This window comes from Theropithecus gelada, chromosome 5 (genome assembly GCF_003255815.1).
Source record: "Theropithecus gelada isolate Dixy chromosome 5, Tgel_1.0, whole genome shotgun sequence".
NCBI classification, from domain to species: Eukaryota; Metazoa; Chordata; class Mammalia; order Primates; family Cercopithecidae; genus Theropithecus; species Theropithecus gelada.
In genome coordinates this window covers 66,100,762-66,122,080 of record NC_037672.1, presented here as the reverse complement: position 1 = coordinate 66,122,080, position 21,319 = coordinate 66,100,762, and the positions used below count along the sequence as shown (strand labels likewise).

At 44.5% G+C, this 21,319-nt stretch overlaps 1 protein-coding gene across 4 annotated transcripts in view; it reads right to left on the bottom strand.

Annotated features, from left to right (window-relative positions):
* Nucleotides 1-2,375: 2,375 nt before the first annotated feature.
* NAAA (N-acylethanolamine acid amidase) overlaps nucleotides 2,376-21,319 on the bottom strand; it is a 30,558-nt gene continuing 11,614 nt past the window's right edge. The window contains exons 5-12 of one of the 4 annotated variants that reach the window (XM_025386611.1): nucleotides 18,038-18,114; nucleotides 12,962-13,134; nucleotides 12,749-12,811; nucleotides 11,924-11,990; nucleotides 10,763-10,791; nucleotides 9,123-9,131; nucleotides 6,586-6,703; nucleotides 5,370-6,053 (exon numbers count right to left, since the gene is read on the bottom strand). In XM_025386611.1, the coding sequence (XP_025242396.1) occupies nucleotides 6,622-6,703; nucleotides 9,123-9,131; nucleotides 10,763-10,791; nucleotides 11,924-11,990; nucleotides 12,749-12,811; nucleotides 12,962-13,134; nucleotides 18,038-18,114 (500 nt within the window). In that variant the 3' untranslated portion in view covers nucleotides 5,370-6,053; nucleotides 6,586-6,621. Of the gene's footprint in view, nucleotides 3,040-5,369; nucleotides 6,054-6,585; nucleotides 6,704-8,283; nucleotides 9,803-10,762; nucleotides 10,792-11,923; nucleotides 11,991-12,748; nucleotides 12,812-12,961; nucleotides 13,135-18,037; nucleotides 18,115-21,319 lie in introns of those variants that run through there. The other 3 variants (XM_025386612.1, XM_025386615.1, XM_025386614.1) reach the window with 3 other exon arrangements.

Genomic DNA, 21,319 nt, shown 5'->3' with positions numbered 1-21,319 from the left:
GCTTGAACCTGGGAGGCAGAGGCTGTGCTGAGTGGAGATCATGCCACTGCACTCCAGCCTGAGCAACAGAACGAGATTCTGTAGAACCCAGCTACTTGGGAGGCTGAGGTGGGAGGATCGCTTGAGCACAGGAGTTTGAGGCTGCAGTGAGCTGTGATCACGCCACTGCACTCCAGCCTGAGCAATAGAGTGAGACCTTGGCTTTAAAAAAATAAAAAAGAAGATAGTCTTGCTCCTCTTCCTCTATCAGGAAGGACAAAGGCTAATCCCCAGAGACAAGTCTAGATCCTTATCAGCCTGGGCATGGCACCAGAGAAATCTATATACCAAACTGTACAAACTAGCCTTTATCTACTGTTAAAGTCAAATAAAATATAGAGACAAATTTAACATTTTTGGGGGGAAGCAAGAATTGCAATTCTAGGTCATAAACAGAGACAGGGTGATCTTCCATATGTTCAAAGAACAAAGAGAAGGTTGGAAGTTTTATAAAAAGGAGAAATGTTACATATTATTTTGAAAGAATGTTCATCAGCACTAGTAAAGTTTTGGGGAGGGTGCAAACTCTGAACAGTGAGTGGCTGCAGTGGGTAAAATTAATCTTACAGTCTCAGCAGCTGTTTCAGTAGCTACCAGATAAAACTGGTTTCGGGTTTTAACAGGCAGTTTCAGCAGTCAAGCTTGCCAAGAATTACATTCTTGGAGCAACGTTTTGTGCCCTGTGTGCTTTTTCTTCCTTTCCTCTAAATGCCCTTTTATAATTAAAAAAAATTTTTTTAGAGACAAGATCTCCTGTCGCCCAGGCTGGAGTGCAGTGGTGCAATCATAGCTTACTTCAGTCTCAACTTCCTGGGCTCCAGCAATTGTCTCGAGTAGCTGGGACTACAAGTATGAGCCACCACACCAGCTAATCTTTTTGTTTGTTTTTTGTAGAGACGAGAGTCTCCTTACATTGCCCAAGCTGGTGGTAAGCTCCTAGTCTCAAGCAATGCTCCTGCCTCAGCCTCCTGAAGCACTGAGCTACTGCACCTGGCCTCGACATTTTTAGTTGGGCATAATAAGAATGACCCAATTAATGTAATTAACTTACTTTTCTTTTGTTTTCTTTTTTTATTTGAGACAGAGTTTCACTCTTGTTGCCCAGGCTGGAGTGCAATGGTATGACTTTGGTTCACTGCAACCTCCACCTCCCAGGTTCAAGTGATTCTGCTGCCTCAGCCTCCCACGTAGCTGGGATTACAGGCACCCACCACCATGCCCAGCTAATTTTTTTGTATTTTTAGAAGAGACAGGTTTCACCATGTTGGCCAGGCTGGTCTCAAACTCCTGACCTCAGGTGATCTGCTCACTTCAGCTCCACAAAGTCCTGGGATTACAGGTGTGAGCCACCACACCCAGCCAATGAACTTTCATGCTATCTTTTGTTACTACATATTTTCCTTCTCACCATTTCCTGCCCCTAGAGACTCAAGGTCCTTTTCCTTTTTCTTGTCACTTCTCTAAAAATTTATAGTTCCTTTGCTAAGATGCTATATAAAAACAAGTTCAAAACAAACCTTTGAGTTACCCATTTCCTGGGTACTCCATATTGCATATTCTGTACACATGTTAATCAACTTCTATTTGTTTTTTCAACTGTTAATCTTTTTTGCTGTTATGTTAATCTGTCTTTTGTCAGTCTAATTTACATGGCCCCGGCTGAGAACATAAGATGGGTAGAGGAATTGATTTTTCCTCCCCCACAGCAAGACCATCTTCTTTTTTACTTTTTAGAGTCAAGTTCTCACTCCGTTGCTCAAGCTGGAGTGCCATGGCATAATCATAGCTCACTGCAGCCTTAAACTCCTGGGCTCAAGTGGTCCTCCCACCTCAGCCTCCCAAGTAGCTGGGACTACAGGTTCACACCCCCATGCCCAGCGAATTTTAAACAAATTTTGTTTTAGAAACGAGGTCTTGCTATGTTGGCCAGGCTAGTCTCAAACTCCTGGGCTTACGCACTCCTCAGCCTCCTGAGTAACTGGGATTACAGATGTGAGCCACTGTGCCTATCTGCCTTCTTTTTAAAGGATGAATAATATTCCATTGTGTGTACATACCATATTTTCTTTATCCATTCATGCCTAGATGGACATTTAGATGTTTGATAAGAATGTTACTTTCCTCCTGGTATTGGAAGGACATCTTCCAAATGGAGATTTTATCTCTTGTTTTCAGGAAGAAAATGGGGAGGGTCAGAGTGAATTTCTTGTCCCTGCTGGGTTTTGTAAGTGCCTTTCGCTCAAAATAGTCCTCATACTAAAGTGGCATATTTGGGGTGGTGTGTTCTGAGCTCCTTTGGCATACTTGAAGTTCAGGAGAAAAGACACAAGAGAATATAGGAGAGCAATTCTGAGATAGCTGAATATTTTCCAAAATTGAATAAAAGACATAAATTCGAAATTTGGGGAGCACAACAAATCCCAAGCAGGCTTAAACAAAATTCAATATCTGGACACACTGTAGTTAAACCACATGACACTGTTATCACTGTCACACACGTCCGTGTGAAGAGATCACCAAACAGGCTCTGTGTGAGCAATAAAGTTTTTTAATCACCTGGGTGGAGGCAGGCTGAGTCTGAAAAAGGAGTCAGCAAAGTGTGGTGGGATTATCATTAGTTCTTATAGGTTTGGGATAGGCAGTGGAGTTAGGAGCAATTTTTTGTGGGCAGGGGGTGGATCTTACAAAGTACATTCTCAAGGGTGGGGAGGATATTATGAAGTAACTTCTCAAGGGTGAGGAGGGAATATCATACAAAATACATTATCACAAGCGCAGGGAGGGTGTATTGTCACAAAGTCAATTGATCCATTAGGGTGGGGCAGGAACAAATCACAATGGTGGAATGTCATCAGTGAAGGCAGGAACTGGCTATTTTCACTTCTTTTGTGGATCTTCAGTTGCTTCAGGCCATCTGGATGTATATGTGCAGGTCACAGGGGATACGATGACTTAGCTTGGGTTCAGAGACCTGAAAATCACCTGATGGGTTCTTGCTCACTGCACAGGCAAAACCAATTCACTGAGATCATAGTACTGCAGTAGAGAAAGAGTTCAATTAACAGTCCTAGCAGGAGCATGAGTGTTATTACTCAAATCAGTCTCTCCAAGAACTCAGAGGCCAGGGTTTTAATGGATAATTTGGTGAGTTGGGGTCTAAGGAAGGGGGTTGCTGATTGGGGACAAAATTACAGGGGCATGGAAAACAATCTTTATGCACTGAGTATGCCCTTTGGGTGAGGGCCACAGGATTAGTTGACTCATGGTCACAGGTCCTGGTGGGGTCAAGTGGTTACTAGAATGCAAAAGTGTGAAAAACATCTCAAAAGACCAGTCTTAGGTTCTACAGTAGTGATGTTCTCTACAGGAACAATTGGGGAAGTCACGAATCTTGTGACCTCTAGCCACATGATTCCTGAGCAGTAAGGGATTATAGAAACTATGCCTACATTAAGCAGAATTCGGGTTCCTCCCATAATCCTAATCTCATAGCCTTCCATTAGTTTTACAAAGGTGGCTTTTCCATTAGTTTTACAAAGGGCAGAGGTTAATCTGAGGGAGCGGCTATTATCATCCTTTCTTTAAAGTTAAAACTATAAACTATTAATTCTTCCCACGATTAGCTTGGTCTGTGCCCAGGAATGAGCAAGGGCAGCCAGCTTATGAGGCTAGAAGCAAGATGGAGTCAGCCATGCTAGACTTCTCTCACTGTCATCCTCTTCGCAAAGGCGGTTTCAACAAAAAGACAAATATCTGAAAAGCAACCAGAGTGTTGGATTACTTAAATCATTTTCCTGAGGAACAGCCGTTGATGCTTTGGCTTTGCCTGGTTAAAATTAGGGTATTCCCCAAATTTCCAAAGATCACAGTATATTTTCAAGAAAACAAGAATGGAATAAGACTAGTAAGTAGAAATTTACCCTGGCCAACATAGTGAAAACCCATCTCTACTAAAAATACAGAATAAGCCGGGCATGGTGGCACACGCCTGTAATCTCAGCTACTCAGGAGGCTGAGGCACAAGAATTGCTTGAACCCTGGAGGCAGAGGTTGCAGTGAGCCAAGATTGCGCCACTGCACTCCAGCTTGGGTGATGGAGCAAGACTCTGTCTCAAAAAAAAAAAAAAAAAGACGAATGAGTAGAAATGTCTAGTTTCAATGACTGTGTGAGGTGTGACACAGCTGGCATGAGTAAACTACTTCTCACATTTGATTTTTATTTTTATTTTTATTTTTATTTTGAGACGGAGTCTTGCTCAGTCACCCAGGCTGGAGTGTGGTGGCGCGATCTCAGCTCACTGCAAGCTCCGCCTCCCGGGTTCTCGCCATTCTCCTGCCTCAGCCTCCCGAGTAGCTGGGACTACAGGCGCCCGCCACTGCGCCCGGCTAGTTTTTTGTATTTTTAGTAGAGACGGGGTTTCACCGTGTTAGACAGGATGGTCTCGATCTCCCGACTTCGTGATCCGCCCGTCTCGGCCTCCCAAAGTGCTGGGATTACAGGCTTGAGCCACCGCGCCCGGCCACATTTGATTTTTAAAAGGGCACTGGATGATGAAAATTGAACAGTATTTATCCGACACTGTCCAAGAAGAAACATGAATATTCTGGGCCACTAGAGAGGTCTGCAGCGTCAGGGGAGCGATGTTCTGTACCCGGATAACACTTCCTTCTAGACATTCTACTCACTATGACAAAGGAAAAGTTAAACTTGGGAACCGAGACACTCAAACACTGCCTCCCTTTTGTTCCCAAACATAGCTGTAATTTCACATGGTTGTTTTATCTTATATAAAATGTAGACTTACTGAGCATGAGACAAATGTATCACTGACTTTCCCTCCATTTCCTTCTTTTCATGTGCTAAATGTAGATTCACTGAGCACCAATAATAAGAGCTCACAAGAATGTAACCACTTGCCTCACTGTCTACCCTCCTTTTCTTCCCCCCGCCTGCTTGCTCTTTCCCCTTTAAATACTGAAGTTCCCCAAATCCTCTTTGGGAAAAGCATAGGACAGGTCCTCCTGTGACTGGTGTTTCTTTTTCCCGGGCACGTCCTCAAACTTGGCAAAATAAACCTCGGCAAAATAAACCTCTAAAGGATTGAGTGCTGCCTCAGTCACATTTTCATTCACACTTTCAACCTTTTCTGACTTCATCCTCTAGGGTATTTCTTTCATGCACATGTGAAAAATCAAACTCTACAAAGCAGCTGTTCATTCCCTTGAATCTTGACACTTAAATAACATCACAACTAAGAGAGCTGCTTTCCCAGGACAGCCGTCCAGAACCACAAGACTTCAGAGGTAAGAAAGCAGGGAGAACACAACACTAAATTTCTTGGAAAATTTTTTTATTCTTCTTGCCAACATTTCTTTTGACATTTTATTACTTAATTATGTGACATTAAGAAACAATTTGGTTGCATATTATTTTCAAAAAGCAGTAAGAAAGTAGCTGTTGAGAAAGAAGGAGGTCCATAGGTTTTTCAATAAAACATTAGAAACATTATAAAAAACAAGACTCCCATTACATGGAAATACATGATCAAAGATCAGACTCACACACATTCAAACAGTCTTGGTTCGAAATAGAGCTCTCCATTTCTTTCAGATGAGCCTTTTTTTAGGCTCTTTCAGAAGCACTTCACAATGAACAGACGTCTTGCCAGCTCATTTCATTAGTGGAGAAGCAAAGGTATGATGGCAGAATTATGAGAAGATGGAAATAAGGTCTGAGGATATGGCTTGAACTCTGAGACCAATTATCTTTGAGTTATTCAGGCCAGGATAGAAGCTTAGAGAGGATCGAGGCAAACCACAAAGGGAAGCGGGTGCAGGACAATGCCCATTACAGGCTTTACCACAAACTCCAAATCGATCTTCTGGCCCCACTTCGCAAGGTTGAAAAGTTAAATGAGGAAGGAGGCTGCGTTGTTCGTAACATAACACAATACTTTCACTTTCTCTGATTTTTAAAGGTGCAGCTCTTCAAGAATTTCATTTTAAAAAATCATCTGTAAGGGAAGAAAAACATGTATTTAATTCAAAGACTGATTTTTTTTTTTTTTTTTTTTTTGAGATGGAGTCTTACTCTGTTTCCCAGGCTGGGTGGTGTGATCTCAGCTCACTGCAAACTCCACCTCCTGGGTTCAAGGAATTTTCCTGCCTCAGTGCCTGAGTAGCTGGGATTTTCGGTGCCTGACACCACACCTGGCTAACAGTTTTTTGTAGTTTTAGTAGAGATGGGGTTTCACCATGTTGGCCAGGCTGGTCTTGAACTCCTGACCCCAAGTGATCCACCTGCCTCTGCCTCCCAAAGTGCTGAGATTACAGGCATGAGCCACCATACCGGCCGAAGATTGGTTTTCATACAAACGATTCCAAATAAAATATCTAATGATGACAATCTGACACAAATGACAATGCCAGACGCTTGTCAGAAAATATTATATATGTATACATTTTAAGGCTGTTACCATCCTCTGTGAGAAATACCAGCACACACCTACCTCCCCACATCTCCCCAAAACAACAGTAACAACAAACCTTTCACAGCACGGGTGAACTCGCTCTTCTGCTGACTTACTTTCGACTCAGGTTTCTGATCCTACTTATGTACTTGTCCGGGCTACCGGCGCTCATTACCGTAGTATAAATTGTGAGGCTGAAAATAATGAGAGGAAATTTTATGTACACATCATTTTCTCTAATATGCCAGAGAGGGAAGAAAATGACCAAGTCTTCCCTAACACCTGGGATCTGGGACAAGGCCCTTTATGCCAGAATATTTTAATTCTGTGAATCAAAAGGTCAAAGTGCTCTTTCCTCCTATTTTGACAACACTGTGGAAGGCCAAGTTGGAACTTAAAACTCTCAGACTTAATTAGCCGCGTGTGGTGGTGCCTGAAATCCCAGTTACTAGGGAGGCTGAGGCAGGAGAATTGCTTGAACTTGGGAGGCGGAGGTTGCACTGAGCTGAGATTGCGCCACTGCACTCCAGCCTGGGCAACAGAGTGAGACTGTGTCTCATAAAAAATAAATAAATAAAATCTCAGACTCCTCAGAGCTCTACCCCAAGGCAGTGGGGGAGACCAAGCCTGGGCCCTCACCCTGGCTCTGTCCTACCCCCAAGGGCCTTACTTGCATACATGTGACATCACCGCCTTCACATTCCCCAGCAAGCACCTACCCCTGTGCTCTCCCTCAGTGGCCGTGCACCACCATCAGGAGAATACCACCCAGGGAAGAGGAAAACACAAACCCTGGAAGTGGAGGTGGGGCTGTTCAGGCTGAGAATTACAGGGTCCTGGGTACTTGGGCAGACTCTAGGTGGGCAAATGCCCTTGGTCCAGCAGATTCCTTACACCATGGTTTGGGGGGTGGTATCACAACTAGAGGAATTCCAGAGGAGGGCCTCTAAAGCTCCAGGATCAAGGCACCTGCCCCACCCCTCCACCTTGCCCAGATCTAAGGATGAAAAGTATAGTGTCATTGATTCCACATTCCGTATAGGAAGAGACCTAAACAACTTGAGCACATGTGCCCACATGCACACACACTTGTCTTGGAATCCAACTGAGGTGCATGTGCAAAATATCGGAGCTGGGTTGTTCAGAAACAGGCAGAATTAGTAGCACTGGGTCCACAGCTAAATCATACACTCAGTTAAAGACAGCACTATAAGTAAGTGCAGAGCTCGTCCAAGGGTAATGGAGGTTCCCTGAATAGGACCTTAGTTGCTCGTTTACTTTAGTCATGGTTCTATTCTCCATCACTGTTTTAGTATTTTCTCTGCTGATGATGAGCCACAGCAGAGGATGGAGTTGTATTGCAGGTGGGTGTAATTCTGCAGCACAGCACAAGGGAGCAGCATAGAGCTAACTGCCTTTGTTCAGACTACTTTTTTGTTGTTTTTCTGTTTTCTTTTTCTTTTTTTTTTTTGAGACGGAGTCTCGCTCTGTCACCCAGGCTGGAGTGCAGTGGCCGGATCTCAGCTCACTGCAAGCTCCGCCTCCCGGGTTCACGCCATTCTCCGGCCTCAGCCTCCCGAGTAGCTGGGACTACAGGCGCCCGCCACCTCGCCTGGCTAGTTTTTTTTTTTGTATTTCTTAATAGAGACGGGGTTTCACCGTGTTAGCCAGCATGGTCTCGATCTCCTGACCTCGTGATCCGCCCGTCTCGGCCTCCCAAAGTGCTGGGATTACAGGCTTGAGCCACCGCGCCCAGCCTTTGTTTTCTTTTTCTTACAGTTACACTTATGTCTATTAACCTCACACAACTGAACAGCCTCGGTTGAGGTTAATCATTACACATAAAGGGCCTGAGAGTCAGAAGTCTGTGTTAATTCTGGCTCTATGGTGATTGTTACTTAAATGCAGTTTCTCTTGAGTTTTCAAGTATACAACAGAGAAAAACACTACTTGGTGAACTGTGTATAATTTCTAACAATTGTATTTTGACCAAACCATTTCAGAAACCATTTCAACATTCACAGCTGTTAACTCAATAATCCTACTTCTGGGAATTCAGTCAAGGGAAATAATCTGAAAGTAAGCAGGGGAGAGGCAAACGAATATGTTTATTTCAGAGTTTTAATAAAGGAAGATATAACAACTGGAGAATGCTTAACTCAATTATAATACAGACAATTGGCCACTGCCACCATGTAAAATTACAAGGGCTGTTCAAAGCAGATAAAATGCTTCGTTTTATTACAATAAATTTAACTATTTATTATAATGCTAATTTTTAAAAGATATATTCATCACTTCTTTTTTTTTTTTAGATGGAGTGTCCCTCTGTCGCCCAGGCTAGAGTGCCATTTTGGCTCACTGCAACCTCCGTCTCCTGGATTCAAGCAATTCTCCTGCCTCAGCCTCCCGAGTAGCTCGGCTTACAGGCATGCACCACGATGCCCAGCTAATTTTTGTATTTTTAGTAGAGACTAGGTTTCATCATGTTGGCCAGGCTGGTCTCGAACTCCTGACCTCAAGTGATCCACCTGCCTTGGCTTCCCAAAGTGCTAGGATTACAGGTGTGAGGCATTGAGCCCAGACAGATCTATTCATCACTTCCATAATTACCTAAAAAAACTGTAAGAACACAAAAATAGTTTATTAACCCCTATTTAAAAAATGACTATTAAAAGGGCAAAACTGTGCCCTGCTATGATGGGTACAGTCAGTAGTGCATTGGAGCTGGCTCCTACAGGCTGGTGAGGGCCAATTCTTAAATATGCAGGGAGTGTATGAGCCAACTGTAAGCTTGAAATCAGCCATGTGGGAGTATTCACATCACAGAAGTCAACAAATGCTACAAATTTGGGAATTTTTTTGTTGGTCCCTTCCCACACAAAGAGCTGGCTTACTAGCAGACCACTGGGTATGCTTTGTTACCCAAATAGCTCACTTGTTTGAGTAGCAGAATACTAATTAGTTTTCTTTTCTTTTTCTTTCTTTTTTTTTTTTTTTTTGAGACAGAGTCTCGCTCTGTTGCCCAGGCTAGAGTGCCGTGGCATGATCTCAGCTCACTTGCAGCCTCGACCTCCCAGGTTCAAGTGATTCTCCAGATGCTGCCTCCCAAGTACCTGTGATTACAGGTGTGCACTGTCACGCCTGGCTGATTTTTGTATTTTTCGTAGAGACAGGGTTTCATTATGTTGGCCAGGCTGGTCTCGAACTCCTGACCTCAAGTGATCCACCCGCCTCGGCCTCCCAAAGTGCTGGGATCACAGGTGTGAGCCACCACGCCTGGCCTGCTTTCACTTAAAAAAAAAAAAAAAAAAGTATGTGGATAAAAATCCTAGACTATAGACTAGAGAAACCATTGCTCACAGAATGCTGCTATCAAGGGTACAGGCTAAAAAAGAACATTAACTTAGTGAATTGTCAGTGGAACAAGGAACAGCATCGGAGATAGTGGAAATTCCTCGGGAAGATAAAAGAAAACCAAAAGTATTCAGAGTTTATTTCTAAGGAGCTCCTAACGGGTGAAGGCTGTCCACAGCTACCTGACTGAGTTCGGAGGAACACCTCACTGCCAGCATATTTCAAATGTAGGAGTCAAGAGGTCAGCCAGTCAAAGTGTTTTTCCTCCTAGTTTGACAACACTATGGCAGGCCAAGTGTGAATTTAAAATTCCCAGAGCTGGCCGGGCATGGTGGCTCATGCCTGTAATCCCAGCACTTTGTGGAGGCCGAGGCAGGCAGATAATGAGGTCAGGAGATTGAGACCATCCTGGCTAACACGGTGAAACCCTGTCTCTACTAAAAAAATACAAAAAATTAGCTGGGCGTGGTGGCAGGCATCTGCACTCCCAGCTACTCGGGAGGCCGAGGCAGGAGAATGGTGTGAACCCAGGAGGCAGAGCTTGTAGTGAGCTGAGATTGAGCCACTGCGCTCCAGCCTGGGGGACACAGGAGACTCAAAAAAAAAAAAAAAAAAAATTCCCAGAGCCTCCTTCAGGGTCACTCTATTCTCTTTACCTTTGGATTTCTTCATGGACTTCTCACCTGATACATATTTGTTGATCACCCCCCACCCCCACCCCACCCGTAGTAGTCCCATGAGAGCAGAGACTTTGTTTCGCTCGCTGCTGTACCCACAGGAGCGCCCCCACAGCCTGGTGACAGGAGCCCTCAGATCCTCGCTGAGCCAAAGAGTGCGTGAGTGAGTTCACTGTTCTGGAGTGATGTGTGAACAGACATGTTTAACAAGTCACTTACTTGTTATAAACTGGAACCACCGACAAAACCTGCATAGGAAAAAGTCATATTATAGAGAAGATTACATGGTAGAAGAAATACACAAAGAATATCTACGGAGGGCCAGGTGCAGTGGCTCAGGCCTGTAATCCCAGCACTTTGGGAAGCTGATGTGGGAGGACTGTTCAAGCCCAGGAGTTCAAGACCAGCCGGGGCAACATAGAGAGACCCTGTCTCTACTAAAAAAGAAAAAAAAACGATGTCTGTAGAAAGAACATAACCACTCTTTAGTGTATCTTGAGGTGATAGTTATAGACTATTTTTCTGAGACAGAGTCTTGCTGTTTCACCCAGGCTAGAGTGCAGTGGCATGATCTTGGCTCATTGCAACCTCCACCTCCGGGTTCAACCGATTCTCCTGCCTCAGCCTTCTGAGTAGCTGGGATTACAGGCACACACTACCATGCCTGGCTAATTTCTACATTTTTAGTAGAGACAGGGTTTCACCATGTTGGCCAGGCTGGTCTCCAAGTCCTGACCTCAAGTGATCCTCCTGTCTTGACCTCCCAAACTGTTGGGATTATAGGTGTGAGCCACTGCACCCGGCCTGACTTTTTAATTCTTTCTCTTTTTTTCTTTTAAACAATGAACATATATTACAACTATGCCTTTTTCTTTTTAACATAAAGAAAAACTTTGGTGAAGATGGACATTTTAACTTATATAGAAGCAAGTTCAGAAAATGGCATATAACTTTTTTTTTTTTTTTTGGAGACGGAGTCTTGCTCTGTCACCCAGGCTGGAGTGCAGTGGCGCGATCTTGGCTCACTGCAAGCTCTGCCTCCCAAGTTCACACCATTCTCCTGCCACAGCCTCCTGAGTAGCTGGGACCACAGGTGCCCGCCACCACACCCAGCTAATTTTTTGTATTTTTAGTAGAGATGGGGTTTTACCGTGTTAGCCAGGATGGTCTCGATCTCCTGACCTCGTGATCTGCCTGCCTTGGCCTCCCAAAGTGCTGGGATTACAGGCGTGAGCCACCACTTTTAATAAATGATTTCAACCAAATAAAATTTTTACCCTAACATTTTCACCTACCAGAGGATTTCACGGAGCTTTTCATATTCACTATTAACAAAACACCAAACATCCTGGGTAAGCGCGACACTGTGACACAAGTTACCTGGAAAAGTGCCTCCAGGCTGAGGTTTGCTTGTCCCGTAGCATTAAGGGCCTTGATGGCAGGTGTTCTGTAAGGACAATGGTCGAAGGTCACTTGGCACTTCAACAAGCACTGAAGCCCATCAGCTGTCATTTTTATGAGGCACAATGCAAGCTCTAGTCTCATTATCTCCCTTTCTCCAAAACAGATTCTGGCCCCAAGCCTGTTTCCTGCTGAGGCCCAGCTCACCACGGTGGAATTCATCCAGCAGCTGGGACGGTTAGCACCATCTGCTCAAGAAAGCTGGGATGATGAAAATGTGTGGCTGCAGAACTGAACAGTGGCCAAACTTGTGGGGCAGTAAAGCCAAGGCAACCTATACAGCTACCTGCACTTTGGAACTGTGCTGACTTATAATTATAGAATGTTTACAACTTGAAGGGACAATAAAAACCCTTCACTGGTTTATTATTTAAATAAGGGAAATAATTTCCTTCTAAAAATATCTTGCCTAGAAGACCATGAACCTGGACCTTTGCTTTCATTTTACAGATGGGTAAACAGAGGCCCGAGAGCCACCCAGTGAGTCATTAGCAGAGCTGGTGGTGGGCTCTAGGGCTCCTGACCCTGAGACCCTCCCAACACCCGCCTAGCTGCTGAGAGGCTCTGCCCATTGCTTTCCTCCACACAACACTCCCTTCCCGGCCAAGACACTGGTGAAGGGGCCCAGGTACATTTTCTGGGAGAGGATGGCACCCGTAGGTCTTGCAGGTTCCTGTGACAGAATGGGCATATTCTCCTGACCACAAGAAAACACTGCAAACCAGAAAGCACGTAGCAGCCTACCTCCGGTCATCTCGCTTGGGTGCTGGCTTCCAGTGGTCGTAATTTGTCTCAACTCGGAACCACCTACAACAGAGCACATCATCTTGTCTTATCCACGACAATTTACGACATAGCAAAGGAGACATATGAACAAATTTTAAATACTCTTCATTCCACCAATTGGAAAACATGATTATTTGATACAGAATGACCAGAACTTTCGGTTCTACTTACGCTCCATTCAAAGGATCTAGAGGCCAAATGTCTGCTGGGCCATCTCTGTTCCTCGTGATGACCACCCCCTCCTGGGGGGACGTGCCACCAACAATGTAATAAACATCAGCAATGAGGGGAGTCTTGGCCAACTTGCCAACAGCTGCTTCGAAGTTTTCTGACTCATTCAGGGTCTGAACAAAAAGAAGAACTTGCATGAGCAACCTCACCTGCAGCTGGGTCCGTACCAGATGATGCAAAAATGATCCAAAGCACATTCTCCTGATATGCTGTGTCATGACTATCACCTTGATCTGCTCTGACCTTATCCTCTTGTCATCAGGGTTCCTAAGACGGAAGAAATGTCAGCTTCAAAGGGGGTGCCAGGAGCAGCAGGAATTTCTGACAGGAGGGGAGAACTGTTGACAAGTCCTAGACCTGGCTCAGCAAACACGGGCTGTGTGCTCTCCAGGCAGATCGCCCTCACAAAGGACTCCTCACGCTTCTTCATTCATTTATTATTTCAACAGAGTTTTCTTGAATACCTACTCTGTGCCAGGCACTGTGCTGCTGTGGGGATAGAGCAGTGAATGAGTCCACAGGTCCTATTCTCCCCAAACCTCTGAGGAAGACAGAAAAGTCAACAGCCAATGGTGACAGTGTAATGAGTGTTCACATAGGAGAAGATGCTATGGATGTCACTGTAGGGGACCCATCCTCACCAAAGGCAGTGGAAGAAGTACTGCAGGGAAGCATCACATGAATTGAAGCCAAAGAGACAAACACAAGTGAGTGGTGAAAGTGGTGGTTGCAGGGTGAGGAGTGGCAGTGGGGAGGAGGGTTCTAGTTCGATGGACTAGACTGGCAAAGGCTTGGGAATGAAAGAGCATGCGCTACATTAGGGCCCTGAGCTTAATAGGTGTTCAGACACCCCAAGGACCCAGGAAGACTTCCAAAGGCCTGTGGCAAGGATACTTAAGGGGATCACTCCCCAAATCTTCAGATTCCATATGGGCTCCTTCCCAGAGCTGATCTGCTCAAGAATATCCTTCGGTGGAGGGCCTGCTCTTCCTGTCTCCACCTTCACAACCATTCTGCTGCCATGTTTTAAAGGAAGTACATTGTATGCTCACCCATCCTGGATATTGCCAGGGCACATTGTCAAGGGTGGAGGTGGTGATAGAGTCAAACAAAAGAACAATTCAAGATATTGGTGTCTGCAAACGCTCCATCATTCAGTACCATAAACCCTAACAGCAATAAGTATAAGGCAAGAAAACTCTACAAAACCCATGGCAGGGCTTTGTAGAGTTTTCCTGCCTTATACTTAGCTACTCAGGGAGCTGAGGTGGGAGAATTGCTTGAACCCAGGAAGTGAAGGTTGCAGCGAGCCAAGATTGCGCCGCTGCACTCCAGCCTGGGCGACAGAGTGAGACCCTATCTCAAAAAAAAAAAAAAAAAAAAAAAAGAAAGAAATGATCTGTCCTAACTTGTTTGACTGTAGGTCATATGATCCCTTTCCAGAGAGGATCCTGCCCTGTACCCAGAAGAAGGAAATGTATGGTCAGAGAGGCCAAGAAGAATCTAGACAGACAGGCCTAGCTGGGTTTCCCCACTCCATTTATTAGCCCTGGATCTACCTTTTTGTCTAATCATATTTCTACATGGCATTCCATACTTTGTTAAACCTAAGCATAAAACTGGACAATGTCCCCTGTATCTCTGGGTCTTCATTCTGAAGACTCCTATGTCATGTACATGTTAAATAAATTTGTATGCCTTTTCTCCAATTAATCTGCCTTTTGTGAGTTGACTTTTCAGTGAAGCTTCAGAGGGCAAAGAGGAAATTTTCCCCAGGCCTTTGCAGAGGTAATAGGAGTGATGAAATATTAGTTTGCTTATGTTGCCTATACCATCCCCCAACTACCATAAAATTCATTGCCTCTAACCTGTGACAACAAAGCAAAAGAACATCATGGCCGGGCGCGGTGGCTCACGCCTGTAATCCCAGCACTTTGGGAGGCCGAGGCGGGCGGATCACAAGGTCAGGAGATCGAGACCACGGTGAAACCCCGTCTCTACTAAAAATACAAAAAAAAATTAGCCGGGCGCGGTTGTGGGCGCCTGTAGTCCCAGCTACTCGGGAGGCTGAGGCAGGAGAATGGCGTGAACCCGGGAGGCGGAGCTTGCAGTGAGCCGAGATCGCGCCACTGCACTCCAGCCTGGGCGACAGAGCGAGACTCCCCCCGCAAAAAAAAAAAAAAAAAAAAAAAAAAAAAGAACATCATAAAAAATAATGAAGGCAGTGGTGACTTATTTTACCCAGGTGACAAAGTCAGGGAGTGCAAATGCCTCATCCATCTCAGGAAATGGAGGAAATGGGCAGTGACTGCTAATAGACATGGGGGTTCTTTCTTCTTTCTTTCCTTTTTTTTTTTTTTTTTTTACACTTTTTGGTCCCAGAGGTTTCTTTTGTTATTTTATTTATTTACTTCTTTTCAGACATGGGGTCTCAATATGTTGTCTGTTTGACCTGAACTCCTGGGCAGAAGGGATCCTCCCGCCTCAGCCTCCTGAGTGTCTGGGACTGCAGGCGAGCACCATCACACCCAGCAGATTCGTCCTTACCAGAGAACACAGCAACCTCAGCATAACGATTTTCTTCTCTTTCCTTACCAAGAACTTTTACCTTTTTGATACAGGAGATAGAAATAAATTATTTAGGTAGATAGGGTAAAAGAGTCCTTGGCAAGGCTTCCTTTCTAACAAAAAGTAGCCCAAGAAGTTCTTCTTTTCTAACAAAGAGCAGCCTGAAAAGTGGAGCTGCAAACAGACATAAGCAAGCTGGAAGCTCGCACAGGTGGATGCCGGCAGCTGTGCCAACAGAAAAGGGCTACCTGGGGGCCAGGCATGTTCAACATGGAGGCTCCATCTTCCCTGCTTTTTTCTTTTTCTTTTTTTTGAGACAGAGTCTTGCTGTGTTGCCCAGGCTGGAGTGCAGTGGTGCGATCTCGGCTCACTGCAACCTCTGCCTCCTGAAATTCAAGTGATTCTCCTGCCTCAGCCACCCAAGGGGCTGGGATTACAGGCACCCGCCACTACACCCGGCTACTTTTTGTATTTTTAGTAGAGACCGGGTTTCACCAACTCCTGACCTCAGGTGATCTACCCGCCTCGGCCTCCTAAAGTGCTGGGATTACGGGTGTGAGCCACCGCGCCCGGCCCATCTTCCCTTTTCTTTGTCAACATGTGTACAGTAAGGAAGCAGGCAACATGGCACCAGCCAGGTAGAGAATCCATCTGCATAATAAAAGATTAGGGTGGGGGCAGACAGCTTTTCGTGCCCTATGCAAATGGCACATCTGGTCCAACCAATCTTTCCTGCCCTATGTAAATCAGACACCGCCTCCTCAAGCTCATCCATAAAACCTCCTGCATTTCCCCGTGGAAGCGGCAACTCATTTTTTTGGGACCTCTCTTGCTGCAGAGAGCTCTTCTCTTTCTTTCGCCTATTAAACTTCCACTCTTAACCTCACTCTGGTGCGTCCGCATTCTAGTTTTCTGTGGCCCTGAGACAACAAATCTCAGGTATCACCCCGGACAAAGATGCCATTTCATTTTCACTTAAAGGAAGTACCTTACAGCTTCTTTTTGTCATACCCAAGTTGCCGGCATCTCTATTCTTGCACTTTGTGGCAAATTATGCAGTACGATAAGGGTTCCTTGAACACAAGCACTGAGATGCGGTGATAGTCTGATAGTTGAGACAGTTACTAGGTGACTGATTTCATCCCACTATTCAGAATATTGTGCAATTTAAAAACGATGAATTATTTCTGGAATTTTCCATTTCATATTTCTGGACCACAGTTGACTGTGGGTAACAGAAACCAAGAATAAGGGGAGACTACTGTAGATGTGGCCTGGAACCCAGCACATTTTAATAGGTTCTTGTAGAGCAGATGTTCCTTTTATTGTGTGCACAGCTACCTTCTAATGCATTTGCTTTGCTAGTTGGATATTTGCAAATGGAGATTTTAAAAGGAAAGTACATCTGTCTCTGTAGAAGAGCAAAATATTATCTCCTATCTCAATCAGCTATTGTGGAAAACTCTGGCCTATGACAAAGATTCTCTCCTTAACCAAACTCTAGCCAGGCTCCTCTGCGTCCTCTTCTCTATTACACCTTGACCCTGGCTTATAAAGACTCGAACAAATACTAATAGTTTCTAACAGCTCAAGGCCACGTCTCTCAGATGACTAAGCCCCCTTAAAGTGCCTGTCTGAGAAAACTTCAGGCTATCAAAAGAATTTGACATTTGTTCCAGCCAACACCTGAAGGTAGGGCCCCTGTCTCCCTGGCTCTGTGGGAGGGTAGGAGCAAAACTTCTTTTCCTTTTTTTTTTTTTGAGACGGAGTTTCGCTCTTATTGACCAGGCTGGAGTGCAGTGGCGCGATCTCGGCTCACTGCAAGCTCCACCTCCCAGGTTCATGCCATTCTCCTGCCTCAGCCTCCTGAGTAGCTGGGACTACAGGCGCCCTCCACCACGCCTGGCTAATTTTTTGTATTTTAAGTAGAGACAGGGTTTCACTGTGTTAGCCAGGATGGTCTCGATCTCCTCACCTCAAGATCTGCCTGCCTCGGCCTCCCAAAGTGCTGGGATTACAGGTGCGAGCCACCGTGCCCGGCCTGGAGCGTAACTTCTAAGTTCTAGTTAGCAAACTCAAATTGGTTTCACATGAACCAACCCCTCCTTTCCACTTTTCACTTTTCTGATCCTCCTAAGCTCCTGTTCCCTCACCTCCTTTTAAAATACCCATCACCTCTGCACAAACCAAAGTTGAACTCAGTTCACACTGGACTCTTCCTTACTGCAATAGCTTATACTGATTACAATCTGTCCTTACCACTTTAACTAGTGTCTGGCTTTATCTTTGGCATTTATCAAAAAGGTTTATATGCACTTTGCAAACATTTAGTTAGATGCTTCTTCTTTTAAGGAGTTCCTTACATTAAAAGCAACATTATTAAATGACACAGAACGGTTTAGAAGGTGGAAGTGGAGTTAAGGAAGGCTACACATTAAATATACTCACAGCGCGGATCAGCCAGCTGACCGGAATGTGTCTCTGAAACAGGGCAGCGATAGCATTCTCCCACCACCAGCCTTTATCTGCCAAGTTGAGTATATATGTTATATATGTGTGTGTGTGTGTATATACACACATGCAACAGATATGTCATTTTAGCAAGGGAATATAGAGAGATATTCACTCAAGTTTTGAAAGCAGAATCTTTTGTACCAGGATACAATGGTAATTATGTTAAAGGAAATAATTCTACTAATTATACCAGACAAAATAAAATTACGTAGCTGTCAAGGGTAGTGTCTTAATAAATATTAGGAAGAACATAGAGAACCTGAATCTTCCACACCTGTGATTTGTGCTCACATTAAAAAAAAATACAAATTTGCAATCATTTCCCAAAATTACTTTTGGACAACTTTTAAAAGTCTGTTAGGGGATTCATTGCCAAACAAAAGTTTTCATTCAAAGATAAGTAATGGCAATACGAGAAAAAAATGGACAAATTGAATTTCACAAAAAATTTTTAAAATTCTATGCATTAAAAGACAGTATCAGACAGGTGTGGTGACTCATGCCTGTAATCCCAGCACTTTGGGAGGCCGAGGTGGGCGAATCCCCTGAGGTCAGGAGTTGAAGACCAGCCTCACCAACATGGTGATACCTTGTCTCTACTAAAAATACAAAAATTAGCCGAGCATGGTGGCAGGAGCCTGTAATCCCAGCTACTCGGGAGGCTGAGGCAGGAGAATTGCTTGAACCCGGGAGGCAGAGGTTGCAGTGAGCCAAGATCGGGCCACTGCACTCCAACCTGGGTGACAGAGGGAGGCTCTTGTCTCAAAAAAAAAAAAAGACGGTATCAACAGAGTAAAAGGCAATTCACAGATTGAGAGAAAATATTTGCAACAATAAGGGATTAATATCCAGAGTATTTAGAGAACTCCTAAAACTCAACAAAACAAACATTCCAATTAAAAAATGGGCAAAGGACCAGATGTGTTGGCTCACGCCTATAATCCCAACACTTTGGGAGGACCAGGTGGGAGAAGTGCTTGAGCCCAGGAGTTTTAGACCAGCCTGGGGAAAATAATGAAACCCATCTCTACAAAAAATTTAAAAATTGCCAGGCATGGTGGCACATGCCTGTAGTCCCAGCTTCTGGGGAGGCTGAGGCAGGAGGATTGCTTGAGCACTGTTGGTCAAGGCTGCAGTGAGCTGTGATTGAGTCACTGCACTTCAGCCTGAGTGACAGAGTGAGACTGTCTCAAAACCAAAAAATATGGGCAAAGGACTTGAATAGACATTTCTCCAAAGAAGATATACAAATGGCCAGTAAGCACATGAAAAGATATTCCGTATCATTAATCATTAGAGAAATGCAATGAAAACTACAATGAGATGCCACCTCACACCCATTAAGAAGGCTACTATTGGCCAGGTATAGTGGCTTATGCCTGTAATCCCAGCACTTTGGGAGACCAAGGTGGGCGGATCACTTGTGCCCAGGAGTTTTAGACCAGCCTGGGCAACATGGCAAAACCCTACCTCTACAAAAATTACAAAAATTAGCCAGGCATGATGCCACATGCCTGTAGTCCCAGCTACTCAGAAGGCTGAGGTGGGAGGATAACTTGAGCCTAGGAGATTGAGATCAGTCAGCCGAGATCCCACCACTGTACTCCAGCCTGGGTAATAGAGTGAGACTCTGTCTTAAGAAAACAAAGAAAAAGAAAAAAAACAAAAACAAAAACAGGCCTTGTGCAGTGGCTCATTCCTGTAATCCCAGCACTTTGAGAAGCTGAGGCAGGAGGACTGCATGAGCTCAGGAGTTTGAGACCAGCCTGGGTAATATAGTGTGACTTTGTTTCTACTAAAAAAAAAAAAGTTTTTTTAAAAATTTTTTTAACGACCCCCCCGCCAAAAAATAGCTAGAATTTGACTGTTTCTAGTGTAAAGAAAAGACAAATATTTAAAGTAACACATATCACAATCAGATCATGCATACATGATCGTGCGTTTATGAATGTGTGATTTGAGACAGTGAGACTCTGTCTCAAAACAAACAAACAAATAAACAAAAAACTGGGCAAAGTACTTGAATAGACATTTCTCCAAAGAAGATATAGAAATGGCCAGTAAGCACATGAAGATATTCTGTATCATTAATCACTAAGAGAAATAAAAATGTGATTTGCATTTCTCTGTGATTATATGAATTTAACACATTATCACATGTGCTCCCAAAATATGCACATGTAATGTGTATCAATAACAAAATTAATTTTTTAAAAACCCACTCTAGCAATTTTGAAATATGTAATACATGACTGTTAACTGTAGTCACCTTGCTGTGTGGATCACCAGAACTTATTCCTCCTGTCTAACTGAAACTTTGTACCCTTTGACTATTTCCCTTTTTCCCCAGTGCATAGCAACTACCATTCTACTCTCTGCTTCTATGAGTTCAAACTTGGAGATTCCACATATAAGTGAAATCATGCGATATCTGTCACAATAGGTTTTACGCGGGGGAACAACCTGACCATTCTAGTTGCTGGGTAGGGAAAGAATTATAGGAAGGTAAAAATAGTAGCAAGGAGATCAGGTGGGTTGATCAGGCAGTACAGGTGTGACAGGGCCTAGCTCAACAGTGGAGGTAGAGAGAATGGACAGGTACAGTCTAGTTCTGCTGTCAGAGCTGATAAGACTTAGGGAGTGAGAGAATGTGGAAGAAATACATTAGGATAAATAACTGTTTACTGTGGACACTGATACATACTCAATCATCATCTTCCCGGTAAAGCAGAGAAGAATAAACAACCACACTGGCTGGGAGCTGTGGTTCACACCTGTAATCCCAGCACTTTGGGAGGCCAAGATGGGTGGATCACCTGAGGTTCGGAGTTTGAGATCAGCCTGGCCAACATAGTGAAAACCCATCTCTACCAAAAATACAAAAATTAGCTGGGCATGGTGGCACGTCTTGTAATCCCAGCTACTCAGGAAGCTGAGGCACAAGAATCGCTTGAGCCGGGCGCGGTGGCTCAAGCCTGTAATCCCAGCACTTTGGGAGGCCGAGGCGGGTGGATCACGAGGTCAGGAGATCGAGACCATCCTGGCTAACATGGTGAAACCCCGTCTCTACTAAAAATACAAAAAACTAGCTGGGCGTGGTGGCGGGCGCCTGTAGTCCCAGCTACTCGGAGGCTGAGGCAGGGGAATGGCCTGAACCTGGGAGGCGGAGCTTGCAGTGAGCCGAGATCGCGCCACTGCACTCCAGCCTGGGTGACA